The sequence below is a fragment of the Berghia stephanieae genome, chromosome 1 (genome assembly GCF_034508935.2).
Source record: "Berghia stephanieae isolate SIO BIC M18660-M18661 chromosome 1, UCSD_Bste_1.3, whole genome shotgun sequence".
Lineage (NCBI taxonomy): Eukaryota > Metazoa > Mollusca > Gastropoda > Nudibranchia > Aeolidiidae > Berghia > Berghia stephanieae.
Window position 1 is genome coordinate 23,336,523 of NC_088360.1, and position 14,614 is coordinate 23,351,136.

General features: G+C 34.8%; 1 protein-coding gene across 2 annotated transcripts in view; it reads left to right on the plus strand.

The window, feature by feature from the left end:
* LOC144970573 (TNF receptor-associated factor 3-like) overlaps window positions 1-14,080 on the plus strand; it is a 36,557-nt gene extending 22,477 nt beyond the window's left edge. Inside the window, exons 11-13 of one of the 2 annotated variants that reach the window (XM_078910343.1) lie at window positions 802-947; window positions 4,418-4,606; window positions 10,692-14,080. In XM_078910343.1, the coding sequence (XP_078766469.1) occupies window positions 802-947; window positions 4,418-4,606; window positions 10,692-10,928 (572 nt within the window). In that variant the 3' untranslated portion in view covers window positions 10,929-14,080. The remainder of the gene's footprint in view (window positions 1-801; window positions 948-4,417; window positions 4,607-10,691) is intronic. The other variant, XM_078910350.1, reaches the window with a different exon arrangement.
* The last annotated feature ends 534 nt before the right edge of the window (window positions 14,081-14,614 follow it).

The window sequence follows — 14,614 nt, forward strand, 5'->3', positions numbered from 1 at the left end:
ATGCACACGCCTAACTATTCCATCATTACTTCCCCTGCATGCACACACCTAACTATTCCATCATTACTTCCCCTGCATGCACACACCTAACTATTCGATCATTACTTCCCCTGCATGCACACGCCTAACTATTCCATCATTACTTCCCCTGTATGCACACGCCTAACTATTCCATCATTACTTCCCCTGTATGCACACGCCTAACTATTCCATCATTACTTCCCCTGCAAGCACACGCCTAACTATTCCATCATTACTTCCCCTGCATGCACACGCCTAACTATTCCATCATTACTTCCCCTGCATGCACACGCCTAACTATTCCATCATTACTTCCCCTGTATGCACATGCCTAAATATTCCATCATTACTTCCCCTGTATGCACACGCCTAACTATTCCATCATTACTTCCCCTGTATGCACACGCCTAACTATTCCATCATTACTTCCCCTGTATGCACACGCCTAACTATTCCATCATTACTTCCCCTGTATGCACACGTCTAACTATTCCATCATTACTTCCCCTGCATGCACACGCCTAACTATTCCATCATTACTTCCCCTCCTATAAGCATGCTCTGATTGTTTCCTGAGGACCGTGCCTATATAAACGGAGACCACTATTTATTCTAATTGTATGAAAAATGAGCAATTCTTTTTTGTGAAAAATTCTGATAGTAGTTCCGATGTTAAAAATTGTTATATTTTCATTCATTTTTTACTTTATCTGTACCATGTTTATCTTTGACATCCGTTTTAACAATTTATGTTTTATTTGGTACCTTTTGCTAACTCAGCAGGACAACAAGGAGATGTCACCCGTCAGTTAAATAAGTTGGAGATCAGAATGGCAGAAAATGACCTGCGATTTCAAATGATTGAGACTGCAAATTATGATGGCAATTTACTTTGGAAGATCAGAGATTTCACCATTCGGAGAAGAGTAAGACCTCTTTTTAGATTAAAGCTTTTTTTATATGTTTGTAATGCTCTCCTCGCGGGTGGTTGGATGGGAGCATCACCCTTGAATCATATACCTATGATGTTCGCATGGGTGTACGATCCGATAGTGAGGTCGTTTCTTCTTCTCTTTACTAGCTTATCCTGCTTCTTTGGTTTGTGATTGTATTTTTGACCGGGGATATTTTTTTTTCTGTAAATCTTCTGCCTGTTTGTTCTTGGTTATTTATAATTTAGCTTATGATATCTTTAGGTTATGATTTTGATTTACATTTGTACTATTTTTGTTAGATTGCTTGTTTTTTTGTTTCAGCGGTCTCTCATATAACCTCAATTGTGTTGGAAGAGACCTAAAGCAACAAACAAACAAAAAAAATGCTCTCCTTACCCTGAAATGAAGAAATGTTTTTACTAAGATGGATTGCTCGTGTTCCCTATTCTGTCATCTGCATCTTTGTTATGTACTAATATTATTAGTTTTAAAATATACTGTACATAATAAACATTTGAGTGTATCCTTTATAGCGAGATCCTTTACCTTGTGCGTTGATGGGACTTATAGATAATGTCAAAATAGGCACATTGATGGATTACTCGTGTTCCCTATTCTGTCATCTGCATTTTTTGCCAAATTGGGACCTAAAATTTGCCCCAAAAAATCCCCAAATTTGCCAAGAAATTTGCCAAAAAGACCAAACTTTGCCCAAAAAATTTGCCAAGGAGAACTAAGCGTTTCAGTAAAAATTAACATGCGATACAGAAAAAAATATATATAAAAGACAATTTGAAGTTGGAAGTGTAAGTGACTCGATTTATTTGACTTGAGAAATGAAATGACTGTGAATAGTGTTGTTACAAAGATTTTAAAGGATCATTATCCGTAGAGAGTAGCTTCCTTTGGTTTGGGCCCAAGCAAAGCTGCAACATTTCTCAAGTTTCGCACTTTTTTTTTCATTATTTTGTTTTCGCTTCTTTTTTTTTCCCAAAATTTGCTACACGATTTGCCAATTTTCCCAGAATTTGCCACGATTTGCCAATTTTGGGAAATTTGCCAAAATTTGTGGATCGCCCTGATATTTGCGGCCACAAAAAATGCAGATGACAGCCTATTTGAACCAGTCCTCTTTGTCTTGATTGTTCTTTGATGCTTTTAACTTCAGATCTACCACTTTTTACGGGGGCCAAAATGACATAATAATATTGCAGGCCATAAAACCCTTAAAACAAACAAACAAACATCATCATCATCATCATAACAACTGCTGCTGTCATGCCAATTCCATAATAGTTTTAGAATTCACTTTATTGTGTTCCAATTCTACTTTTTTTATATCGTGCAATATCCACTAATCGTGCTCAAACTGCTTTCAAAGGGTGCATGGCCAACAGCAACACGTAACATGTAGAGCGAGACATGACGCCTGTTAAGCAATTATTACAATTTTTCCAACAGCGCTGTTAACAGCTGAGTATGATGAGAGAATATGAGTAAAGAACCTTTTCCAAGGTCTCAACTTTGCACCGAGCGAAGTTTGAACCCAGGACCTTCTGATCTGAAAGCGAGTGCCATACCACAAGACCACAAAGCCGCACAATTCTACTTATTCTCATAAATGATTTCACAGATTACGACCATATAATGAAAAGATTTTAAAATATAAATAAATAGATAAAATGCTTTTATATTGGGCGAGTCCCCTGAATGTGTTCAAAGCAGGTTTCCCACTCAGTCAGGAAGTCGGGAAATGGTCTTGAATTTTTTTATTTCCTCAAGATTGGGAAGAAACGGTCTTGAAAATAAAAATGGTCTTTTATTTTTCTTGTCTAAGTCGGGAACTTTCAAATCGGGTGTGGTCATAAACGTGAAGTTTGGTGTCTTATTATTTACTTATTAAGCAGTGATGATAATCTTCTGGGGATCCGCGGGATTTTGGGAGTTTCTCAGAAATTTTCCGCTGAATTTGTCATGTCAAAGATTTTTCTCAAAACCACAAAATCACCATTATGTCTTTTGTCATATTTTGACACCTGAGCTCAGTCTTGTGAAATTTGGTGATGGTCCAGTCTTTATGACGTTGGGCCAGACAGAATGGCACCAGATGTCACAATTGACAAAGAAGACCAGTAGTGTTCTTTGATTAGTTGATGGTTGAAGGAGAGGGATATAAATGGGGCTTGATTTTTTTTTTCTCTGATGTAGGTGCCTATTGCCTTTTTAATCTCTCTCTCTCTCTCTCTCTCTCTCTCTCTCTCTCTCTCTCTCTCTCTCTCTCTCTCTCTCTCTCTCTCTCTCTTCTCTCTCTCTCTCTCTCTCTCTCTCTCTCTCTCTCTCTCTCTCTCTCTCTCCATTACATAATCAGGTTATACAGAGATACAATAAAGCAATGGTGATTGGCTTAGTTTACCCTTCGTTTTTTTGCCTTTGGACTACGGTTTGAAATTTGAGAGATTCTTTGGTTGTATTCATAACCACTAGGTTTCCATACCAAAGATAGTGTAGCCTGCTTTATAAAGTAAAAATCAAAAGAAAACAACACTTTCTGGCCTTTTATTCGAATATTATTGTAGGTCTTTAAAATGTTATATGAAAAGGACTATTCAATAGATGTTTGCAAAAAGTAAATTTATGTCTAATGATAAGAATGGATTTATACTAGTAGTAATATATTACATAATACAAAACATTCCTGTTATTTTTACATTTTGCTTGTGTTTGAGAGACTGAGATATTTTCCTCCTTTTTGATAAATTACTATTATCATCACTGATTAAGCTATGTTAAGTTAACTGCTAAATCGTCATGCCTGGTGGAACATTCCAGGAGTTCTGGACCAAATGTCTGGCTTTGCCTGCTTTCAAAGACTGGTTAAAAAATACTAGCAACAATCTTGAAACATACTGCATATTGTGTAAAAAGACTCTTTATATAAAGACCATGGGAAGTTCTGCTTTGACTTCCCACATGCAAGGGAACAATCACAAGTCACTAGCATTAGCTATATCTAGGAGTGACAGGCAGTCCTTACTTAACATTGTTGCAAAGTCGTCTACGTCTACTAGCTTTTGCACTTCTGATTCAACGCAGGCACAGGTGATGCCAAAGCCATCATCATTAGATAGTTTTGTGTTTAAGTCTGATGTCATTGATGCTGAGATTTGGTGGTGTGTGTGAACGGCAATGAAAAACCACTCTGCCAGTTCGAATGAAGACATTGACTACTTTTATTTGAAACAAAAATTCAGTCAATACAAAAATTTTGTTGTGGAGAAACTATTGGTCTTGAAAACAATTTGGCAGTCTTGAATTTTTAAATGGGTTTTGAGTGGGAACCTTGAAAGATCAAGTCACATGACTTGTTATTTAGTGAATGTGTTGAAGAAAACGTATTTTTAATTTCTTCTTATTATAAATTTGGAAGAATACTAATAAGACATTGTTCAATATCATTTTAGGATGCACTCCAAGGAAAGACTGTGTCCTTGTACAGCCAGCCATTTTACAGCGGTCGATTTGGCTACAAAATGTGTGCAAGGGTTTATCTGAACGGTGACGGTATAGGTAAAGGGACTCACGTGTCCCTTTACTTTGTGGTCATGAAAGGGGAATATGATGCTTTGCTGCCCTGGCCTTTTCAACTCAAGGTAAGATGGGTAAGGAATAACAAAATGTGGATGGAATGGTTTACAAAACTTGAAACATGATCTTGCTCTTTCTCGTAGAGCTTGTTTTAATGAGATGGAAGGTTTTTATATATATATATATATATAGAATTGTGTTTGATACAAATATGGTACCTGGGTGGGGATCCTGACCTCCCATAGCGGGCAGGGAGGTACACACTGTGTCTTCTATCCCTTATATCTGTTTTCCAACATGCTTTCTGTCTTTGTCTTGGAATGGGATTACTTAGTTTTTTTCCTGGCCTTGGTCGGAGTCCTGGCTGGGAGGGAAACAGTCAAATGCATAGTTATTGTTTTGGGAGATGATATTTTTTTCCTTATAAATCATCTCTCTGTTATGTATTAGTATATTTGTTATTTTTTAATGTATAATGTAAGCATTTGAGTGTGTTCCTCTTTGTTGGATTTTGTTCTTGTGTCCGGATGAGACTTATAGGTGATCTCAAACTAAGCACATTGGTGATATGCTCTTGGAATCTACATCTGATCCCTATTTGTTCCCAGTTCCCCTATGTCTTACTTTCTCTTGGATGCTTCAATTGTAATTCTAGAACTTTTTACTATCCCATTTTCTTCCTTTTTACTGGCGCTGATATAACCTAAATGTGTTGCAAGCGCCGTAAAACCCTTAAAAACAAACAAACAAACAAATATGGTACGAAAAGTGCTCGACATGTAGTAATGGAGCGAATTATTATTTTTAAATATTTACCACAATGTTTGAGACAGTCTACATTAATGTTTCAGGCTTAATTCGCCATCGTCAGGACTGAGTTGTTTTGTTGACTGTTGTTGTTTGTTGAAGTGGTTCCGGTTTGTTTCTTTTGTAGTGTCCATTTTGTGTCTAAGAGTGCTCAACGGTGCGGAGCTGTGTATTGAATCGTGTTTGATACAAATATGGTACTTTCTTTTGTAGTGTCCATTTTGTGTCTAAGAGTGCTCAACGGTGCGGAGCTGTGTATTGAATCGTGTTTGATACAAATATGGTACAAACCGGAACCACTTCAACAAACAACAACAGTCAACAAAACAACTCAGTCCTGACGATGGCGAATTAAGCCTGAAACATTAATGTAGACTGTCTCAAACATTGTGGTAAATATATATATATATATATATATATATATATATATATATATATATATATATATATATATATATATATATATATATATATATATATATATATATATATATATATATATATATATATATATATATATATATAAAGGGGCTCATTGATCAATTTTGTGGTGACGTTGGCACAGTGCTGGATGTGGAAGTGGAATTGGGTAAAGGAAGTGAGGGCTTAGATTGTCTTCAAATATGGTCATAATTCATAATCGTCAAGACAGTCATTTTGATGACTATATTTTTGTTTACAGAGATATTAAGTGTACTAACAACATGATGTATGAAGATATGGTTTGCATCTATACTCTTTCTATGACATTCTTGATTCCACACATGCATCTGTTGACAAGTCTATTTTGTGCTTTATACTTGCAGTCTGCACCAACAACTTCAGATGCTCAACATGCTATAAAAATTAAAATCATCAAATTAAACTTTATTTTCAACTTAATCATTGAGATCAGAGTCTGAACCAGTTTACATAAACAAAGGATGACATAAACAGGTGCCTCCAATCAAAACTCAGACAAGCAACAATCTCAAAGCGCCTAGATCCTGATGATATTGGGCTGAGGCGCGATACGATACAAATGCCACTTATTAAGATTATTCTTTTTCCTGCGTCCAACACCTAAGGCTTAATGGTGTCGCATATTGGAGCAGAAAAGAGAGAGGTTGTTTAAACTAAAAAAAAAATAGATTAAAATTAAAAAGGTCTGAAAAGACTTTTTCCACGGGCCAATGGCAGTGTCCAGCTTTCAACCCAGTGCATACCATTATGTTTATGTCTGGAAACTCAGAGAAAAAAACAAAAAACAAATTTGAATTTGCATGATATAAGCATGATCCAGCTATGAGCCTGCTCTGCTTGATTCTGGAGGACTGCTTATAAACGGAGACCACTGTTTTATAATAATAATTATTATTATTATTATTATTATTATTATTATTATTATTATTATTATTATTATTATTATTATTATTATTATTATTATTATTTTTTATTATTTTTATGTTTTATTATTATTATGATTATTATTATTATTATTATTATTATTATTATTATTATTATTATTATTATTATTATTATTATTATTATTATTATTATAATCATTATTATTACTGATATCATCATTATTAGCTGGGTGGGGCAGGGAGGTACATACTGTGTCCTCTATCCCCTTATATCTCACAGTGTTCCAAAAGCGATCTTTTAGTTCAGCCCGCTTTACCCCTGCTCTCACAATGCATACTGTCACGCTTCACCTATTTCTGGTATTCAGTCAGAGCCCTTTGTGGCTATTGAAATTATCAACCTTTGTTATGGTTTTTAAACCTGTTTTTAACTATTTTAAAAATGTTATTTATAAATACAAAGTGATTACTTAGAAACAGGAGAAGATGATTTTTATTCTGATATAATTTTATTAATAATAAGATGTATATAATTTTCACACTAAGCATTAACTTTCAGAGTATTTTTGAAAAAAGATTCACTCAAACATGCATAATAAACTCTTAATTATCTAAAAATTTAAACGACCAAAGTGAAAAAAAATTCACTAATTAAAAGTCAAAGACTATTTCTAATTACTCACAAAATTTCACATGTGCCGGAAATTTGGTTATTTTACTATTCCGTCTGATATTTGAACCCTCCCATTCAACATTCGACATCCTTGAGGATTCAATATGCAATCTCTCTTGTATTACAACTCCAGATTACAGAATATAGTTAGAATGCCATCAAACATACTTTAATATTATATATTCACTTTCTTTAAAAAGCAGATACCCAGCACTTTAACTGTGTTTACAAAAAATTGAATTCATTTTATTTTAAAAGTCATTGTGAAAACTAGTAGAGTCTATTAATACGTCCAAACCCATTTATAAATTTGATATTAAGTAATTTGCGTATTGAGTAATTTGCGTGTCAATGCATGTGTGTGTTTATATTTGTGTATGTGTGTGTGTGTGTGTGTGTGTGTGTGTTTGTGTTAGAGATAGGGAGTTGCTAGTGTGTGTTGGTATGTGTATGGATCTGTTTAGGTATGAGAAAGAACAAAAAGATTTGTGGTGGAGGATGTAGCTATTGAACGGAGGATAGTTGGAGGGAGAAAGGGATAGAGAAAAAAGAGAAAAAAAAAGGGGAGGGGATTGAGAAAGCAACATATAACTCAAAATATACAAATAACAGCTCTATTTTTAGAGGAAGTTTAACCACGTAATCTGTCAAATTTTTAAGATGTTTAAGTATTATTTTGTTTGATTCATCAAATTTCCATTTCTCTCGACCTTTCTTTTTTTGGGGGGCACATACGACATGATATCAGGAGAAACCTACAGGAGGTTACTTTTTATTATTGTTTTTAATTGAGATTATTATGTTCTCATTGATTGTGTTCTCTTTTCAATTTTTGAAATTGTTGAATGTAACAATTCACCTCCTTGTTCTCCTAAAAGACCTAGACCAAAAGTATATTTCTTCATAAAAGGTATACAATGGGTTTCCAATATGTGGTGTTTTGGGGAAAGTAATTACGGTATATTGTCATATATTTCTCTATCTTGCTATTAACACTTTCTATTACTGTCTCTGTGACTGGTTTTGTGTGAGAAATTAGTGAATGTATTTCAGAATAAGCTCCATTTATTTCATCAAAACATTTGTTTATAGTTTCAGCTTTATCTCTGATTAATTTATTGTTTGTATACATGTATGTTTTAGAAACGACATTTTCAGTGAGTTTTTTTGTAAACGTCTTGTGTGTAATATCTATGGCAATGATTTCCTATGAAGCTACGACTATGACATACTTGAGATATGATTGTGTTTGTTTTTAATATATCATCAAGAGAACTACAGACTGGCCCACATCGTTCTGACAGTTTCTCTTTATGAACTAAGGCTATTTTTTCTTCTGTGATTGGGATCTTAGTTTCCCATTCTTTTTTTCTCTTGAGGCACATCAGTGAGCAATTCACAGGTCTTGTAAGATTCTACAACTGCTAGTACTCTTATATGTTTTCATGTCTCTCATTTTCTTTTCACATTTATAGCATATAACTTCTGAATGTTTATTTTTAAGGTCCGTTCCAATATCAATGTCAAAGAACAGTTTGATTTCATTTTTGAAGTCTTTACAAAAAATGTTTTTCCTATTTTTAGCCTTTTCTTTAACTGTTAGTGCACCTTTAGCACATAAACAACATAGTGAATTGAGATCTTTAAGTGTATTTCAAGTGTATGTTCCCTTTTTACCTGATAGGTGAAACCAAAAAAATCATAAAAAATAAAATACGCTTCGCGCACTAACCGAACTTTTACACCAAAAAGACAATAAAATTTAAAAACTTATAAATTATCAACGAAGGAAATCTATCGTTTGGTTAATGAGATATCACTAATTATATTTGAGAAATCACTTTTCAAAATTCTATTATGTACATACTTTTATAACCCAAGTTACAACATAACCAATAAACTTATTTTGATGAAAATTTCACAATGATGTGCAGCAAAGGAGGGTAAGTGATATTCAACTAAAAAATATAATGTTATATTCAATTATCGGGGTGAAAAAATGTTTGAATTAACACAAAAAAACGGAAGATAGGGATTAGTAAGGAATGCACCCAGGATTAAGATTACCTGCCGTGAAATCACTGACTTCACGGTTCAGTGACTCAGACTAAAAGATCGCTGAGAAGCAATTTGGAACACTGTGATCTGTTATCCAACTTGCTTTCTGTCTTTGTCTTGGAATGTTTTTTTCCTGGCCTTCGCCGGAGTCCTGGCTGGGAGGGAAACAGTCAAATGCATAGTTATTGTTTTGGGAGATGATATTTTTTTCCTTGTAAATCATCTCTCTGTTATGTATTATTGCTATATTTGTTATTTTGAATTTATGATGTAAGCATCTGAGTGTATTCCTCTTAGTGGGGACCGTGCTTGTGTCCGGATGAGACTTATTGGTGATCTCAAACTAAGTACATTGATTATGCTCTTGGAATCTACATACGATCCCTATTTGTTCCCAGTTCCCCTTTGTCTTACTTTTTCTTGGATGCTTTAATTGTAATTCTAGAACTTTCGACCATCCCATTTTCTTCCTTTTTACTGGCGCTGATATAACCTAAATGTGTTGCAAGCGCCGTAAAACCCTTAAAAACAAAAAACAACAACCTATGTCTTACTTTCTCTTGGGTGCTTTAATTGTAATTCTAGAACTTTATACTATCCTATTTTCTTCCTTTTTACTGGCGCTGATATAACCTAAATGTGTTGCAAGCACCGTAAAACCCTTAAAAACAAACATATCATTACAGTAAAATTACTTTAAACCGAATGAAGCGAAACCGAAAAATACCTTAAATGCAAAGAATTTAATAAATTGTGTTAGTTTCTTCATTATCTTTGTACTAATTCTTACGATGAACAAAAATACTTCTAAGCAGGGCTTTCTTTAAACCGAAATACTTGAGAGCACCTTCCCTTTTTCTCTCTATTTTTCTTTAAAAATTCGGGAAGGTGGCCACACATAATAATGCCCCGCGATATTAAACAAAGAGTCTAAGTATAAGATGAGGGTGAGGGGTGGGGTGGGGTGGGGGTGAGGGGTAGGCAAACACTTCAATCACTGCACTTGAGCTTGGCCAACACCACAATTGCACAGACTGGAAAAGGAAGACAGCGGGTGACTGGCAGGAAACTCAACTTCGGTTAATTGCTACTTTGGTTTATCGCAACATTTCCGCTGATCCCAAGGTGTTGCGATTATCTGGAGTGGACTGTATATGGTGCTCGACCAATTTTATTATTTTGCCTCCATTTTAAAATTAAAGAAACTGTTGAAGAATTTCAGATTTCCCAACTTGACTATTTCCTTTTTAATCATTTCTTTTTCAGATAAGTTTAGTGCTTTTAGATCAATCACCTCAGAAGAGACACCTGAAAGATGAGTTTCTGCCAGACCCAAGCAGTACTAGTTTCCAGAGACCACAGCGAGCTGAGATGAATGTGGCTAGTGGCTGCCCCCTTTTCGTGGCTCATTCTGTTATTGACAATTCAAATAATCAATATGTTAAAGATGATATGCTTTTTATCAAAGTCAGTGTGGATTGTTCACAATTGCCTTCAATATAGAATTATTATTGTTTGCAAGTACTAGATGCTTGACGCAAGCAATATAAATTTGAGTTGCATGATAACACGATACCAAGTTCATTTTGCCCAAGAGTTGAATTTATTTATGATGATAATTTTAAGTAAAATAGTTGACGTTGTTAACAATGAAAGTAAACATACAGTGCGATGTGAAAATCTCTTAAGTCGGACTAGGCCTATTTGTTCGATATTTCTGTGGTTTCCAGATTTGTGTTGTGTATTCTACAAAGAATATGAAGATGAATGTGAGGGAGGTTAATGTTGGTGGTTTTAGTAACGTCTAATTATAATGAGTTGTAGTGTTTAGTGTGTCTTGTCTGATTCAAAGGTGGCATACGATTTTACGTTGTTTCTGCTATATTTAGAAGAGAAAGTCAGCACATCACATTGTTGATAACACACTCAGCACGTGACATCTTTACCCATGAATCCAGTACCTAATCACTCCTCACTATCTTGCTCATGCATCTCTTCTCATTCCATCCTTCCTGGGTGGGGTTCCTGACCTCCCGTAGTGGGCCGGGGGGTACATACTGTGTCTTCTATCCCCTGATATCTGCTTTCCAATCTGCTTTCTGTCTTTGTCTTGGAATGAGATTACTTGGTTTTGTCCTGGACCTGGCCAGAGGCCGTGGCTGAGAGGGAAACAGTCGAATGTATAGTTAGTTTTGGGAGATGATATTTTTTTTCCATTGTAAATCATCTCTCTGTTATGCACTGTATTATGCCTTCTTTATATTATATATGATTTGTAAAACATTTGAGTGTGTTCCTCTTAGCGGGGGCCTGTGCTTGTGTCTGGATGAGACTTTTAGTGATCTCAAACTAAGTACTTTGATAGAGTGCTTTTGGAATCTACACCTGTTTCTTATTTGAACCAATTCCCCTTTGTCTTCCCTTTTCTTGGATGCTTTATTGTAATTCTAGAACTTTTACTATCCCATTTTCCTCCTTTTTACTGGCGCTGATATGACCTTAATGTGACGCAAGCGCCGTAAAACTCTTAAAAACATAAAAAAACATCATTCCATCGTTCCCACCCATAATTGCATGTTTGATTTTGATATATAACTAACAGCCTCAGGCCATCACTGCCTCGCTAGTCTCTCACTGGTACTGGTACGCATCAGAATTAGAGTGAGGCGTCGTGTGTGTAAGACACAGGTCAAACACGCTTTGTGTTATTCCAGACAAAGACGTGCATGACACACTAACATACTTAATGCCGCATTGAGAACTATGGCAGCTTTCTTTTCTGTTCAATACAAACATAGGCACAGCCGTTTATTACACTAGAAATCTTTCACTTTAGTTTACTACCGCCTCACCCCCAATGGGAACGACCCACCGTCGATGACGGGGAGACCACCGTGTGGTTACGTCATAACAGATGTCCAGAACGTGAAAACTGGCCTATATTTATCCCTGCAGGTAGAATGCACCGCTTGGATTTCATTGTCAGTCAGGCTATAGGACAGATTTCGTAAAATCGTTCATTTTTACACTGCAATTGCTGACCATACACTTCTTCTATATTTTTCTATTTTATATGGATATAACGGCCACATTTTCATCTTCAAGACACAATTATTTTAATTGATATCAAGAAAGGGTGAGTATACTTTATTCTCTCTTGAAAAATGTATATTTTTCTATTTAAAATTAACCTGAAAAATATTTTTAATTGTTTAAAAAATTCAAATTGATGTTATCTGAGTTTTGTTACCCTAACACATGGTAGTAAATGTAAGAGTAATAATCTACTTTTAATATAGCATTTATTTCAATGACTTGTAATGACCGGTTTCTGCACAATGAATGTGTAAACACATCTTGTCTAATCATTTGTTGGCTAACAAAATAGTCCCGTATTCAGACAAACTCCTGAGACATGAGAACACGAGTCCAATTGTGATGATAACGTTATTGTTGATGTTGTTTTATGGTGATGATGATGATGATGATGATGATGATGATAGCGCAGTAATAGTAGTAGTAGTAGTAGTAGTAGTAGTACACACACACACTCAGAGAGAGAGAGAGAGAGAGAGAGAGAGAGAGAGAGAGAGGGAGTGAGGGAGGGTGTGTGTGTGTGTGCGGATAAAACTCATGTACGCACATTTTAAGCACGGAACGATTTTTATTGCTTGTTCAGTCAAGTTCTCATGATTTCTCTGTGAAAATTGAACTTTAAACCTATAACTTTCACACCAATTTGCCATTCCGTCTTCACGATTCGCACCTTCCCTCGATATTCTTCTACATCGCCCGTTGGTACAGTCAACGGGCGTGGGAAAAGAGGGTAGCTAGATATATTATGACATCAAAAAGCGATGTGATCAAAGGTGGCGAATGATTGTGTAACATTAAAAGCCCGGTGGACTGCGCTACAAGGCCGAAGTTTCGAGGGGATATAATGTGATTGAGTGGGAGGGGCTTATTTGACTTTGCCGATGACCGACTGGTGGACGATTGAAATTATAAATGTCCTTTTTCAGCAGCCAATTGGAAATAGGTAATTTTAAACATCTGATTGGCGCTCCATGGATAGAAATCAGTTTGGTGGTCATGGGATGAAATTGCTGGAGAGATGGAGTAAATTTGAAATGAATTGAACGTAATTTGGGGCGTTGTCTAGGTGTCAAATAAGACTCTCGCAGACCGGTGATAAATCCATTTTTTTTTGGCCGCAAATGCTACAGTAAACTTCTTTCTCTATCTTATTTTTGCTAAAAATATTTCAGAGTGGGTATATAGGCGGACTCCATTTTGAATAACGGGCATTTAGAACTATATTTTAAAGGAAAATTATTACGTTATTATTATTAGCAGGCATCTAACTAACAATCAATAATACTATTATAACTCTTATAATTACAATTATTATTATTATTATTATCATCATCATCATCATCGTCATCATCATCATTATCATCAATATCAATAATAACTAATGATTTTTTTTCTTTACTCAGATGAATGGTCATACTGAAAACAAGCATTGTCTCAATGCAAATGGACTCTGTCAAATAAGCTGTGAAAGGGCTCAAATGAGATATGTGGTTAAAAAACATTTCATGCAAACTGCTCCAGAATTAGGAGGTGAAGTTCCAACGGTGAAAAAAAGAAAACAGAACGTTGGTTAATTAGATGCTGTTGCTGTGAAATGTAACAATCAGCTGTTCCTTACAATAATCGTGAGGTTTTTAATAAAAAGTATAAAAATGTGTTAAGATCTAGACGTCTATACAAAGTTTAAAGGAATACTTATAACTTATCTTTACCTATGATTGTCAATTTATTTAAAATAACAGTTCATTTTGATTATCTGATCATTAATCCTCTCCCCCCCCCCCCCACCCTCCCATCTATTTCAATGCGTTTATCACGATTTTTTATTGTCAAAAAATGGATATTATTTATTTTTTACTATTATCATTATTATTATTATTATTATTATTATTATTATTATTATTATTATTATTATTATTATTGTTATTGTTATTGTTATTATTATTATTATTATTATTATTATTATTATTATTATTATTATTACAGTGGTGATCAAGAGTAAGATAAATACACTGATATTATATGATTATTACTAGTATTAGTATTACATCGATATCACGTGATTCAACTGATTCACAATGATAATTTCTGTT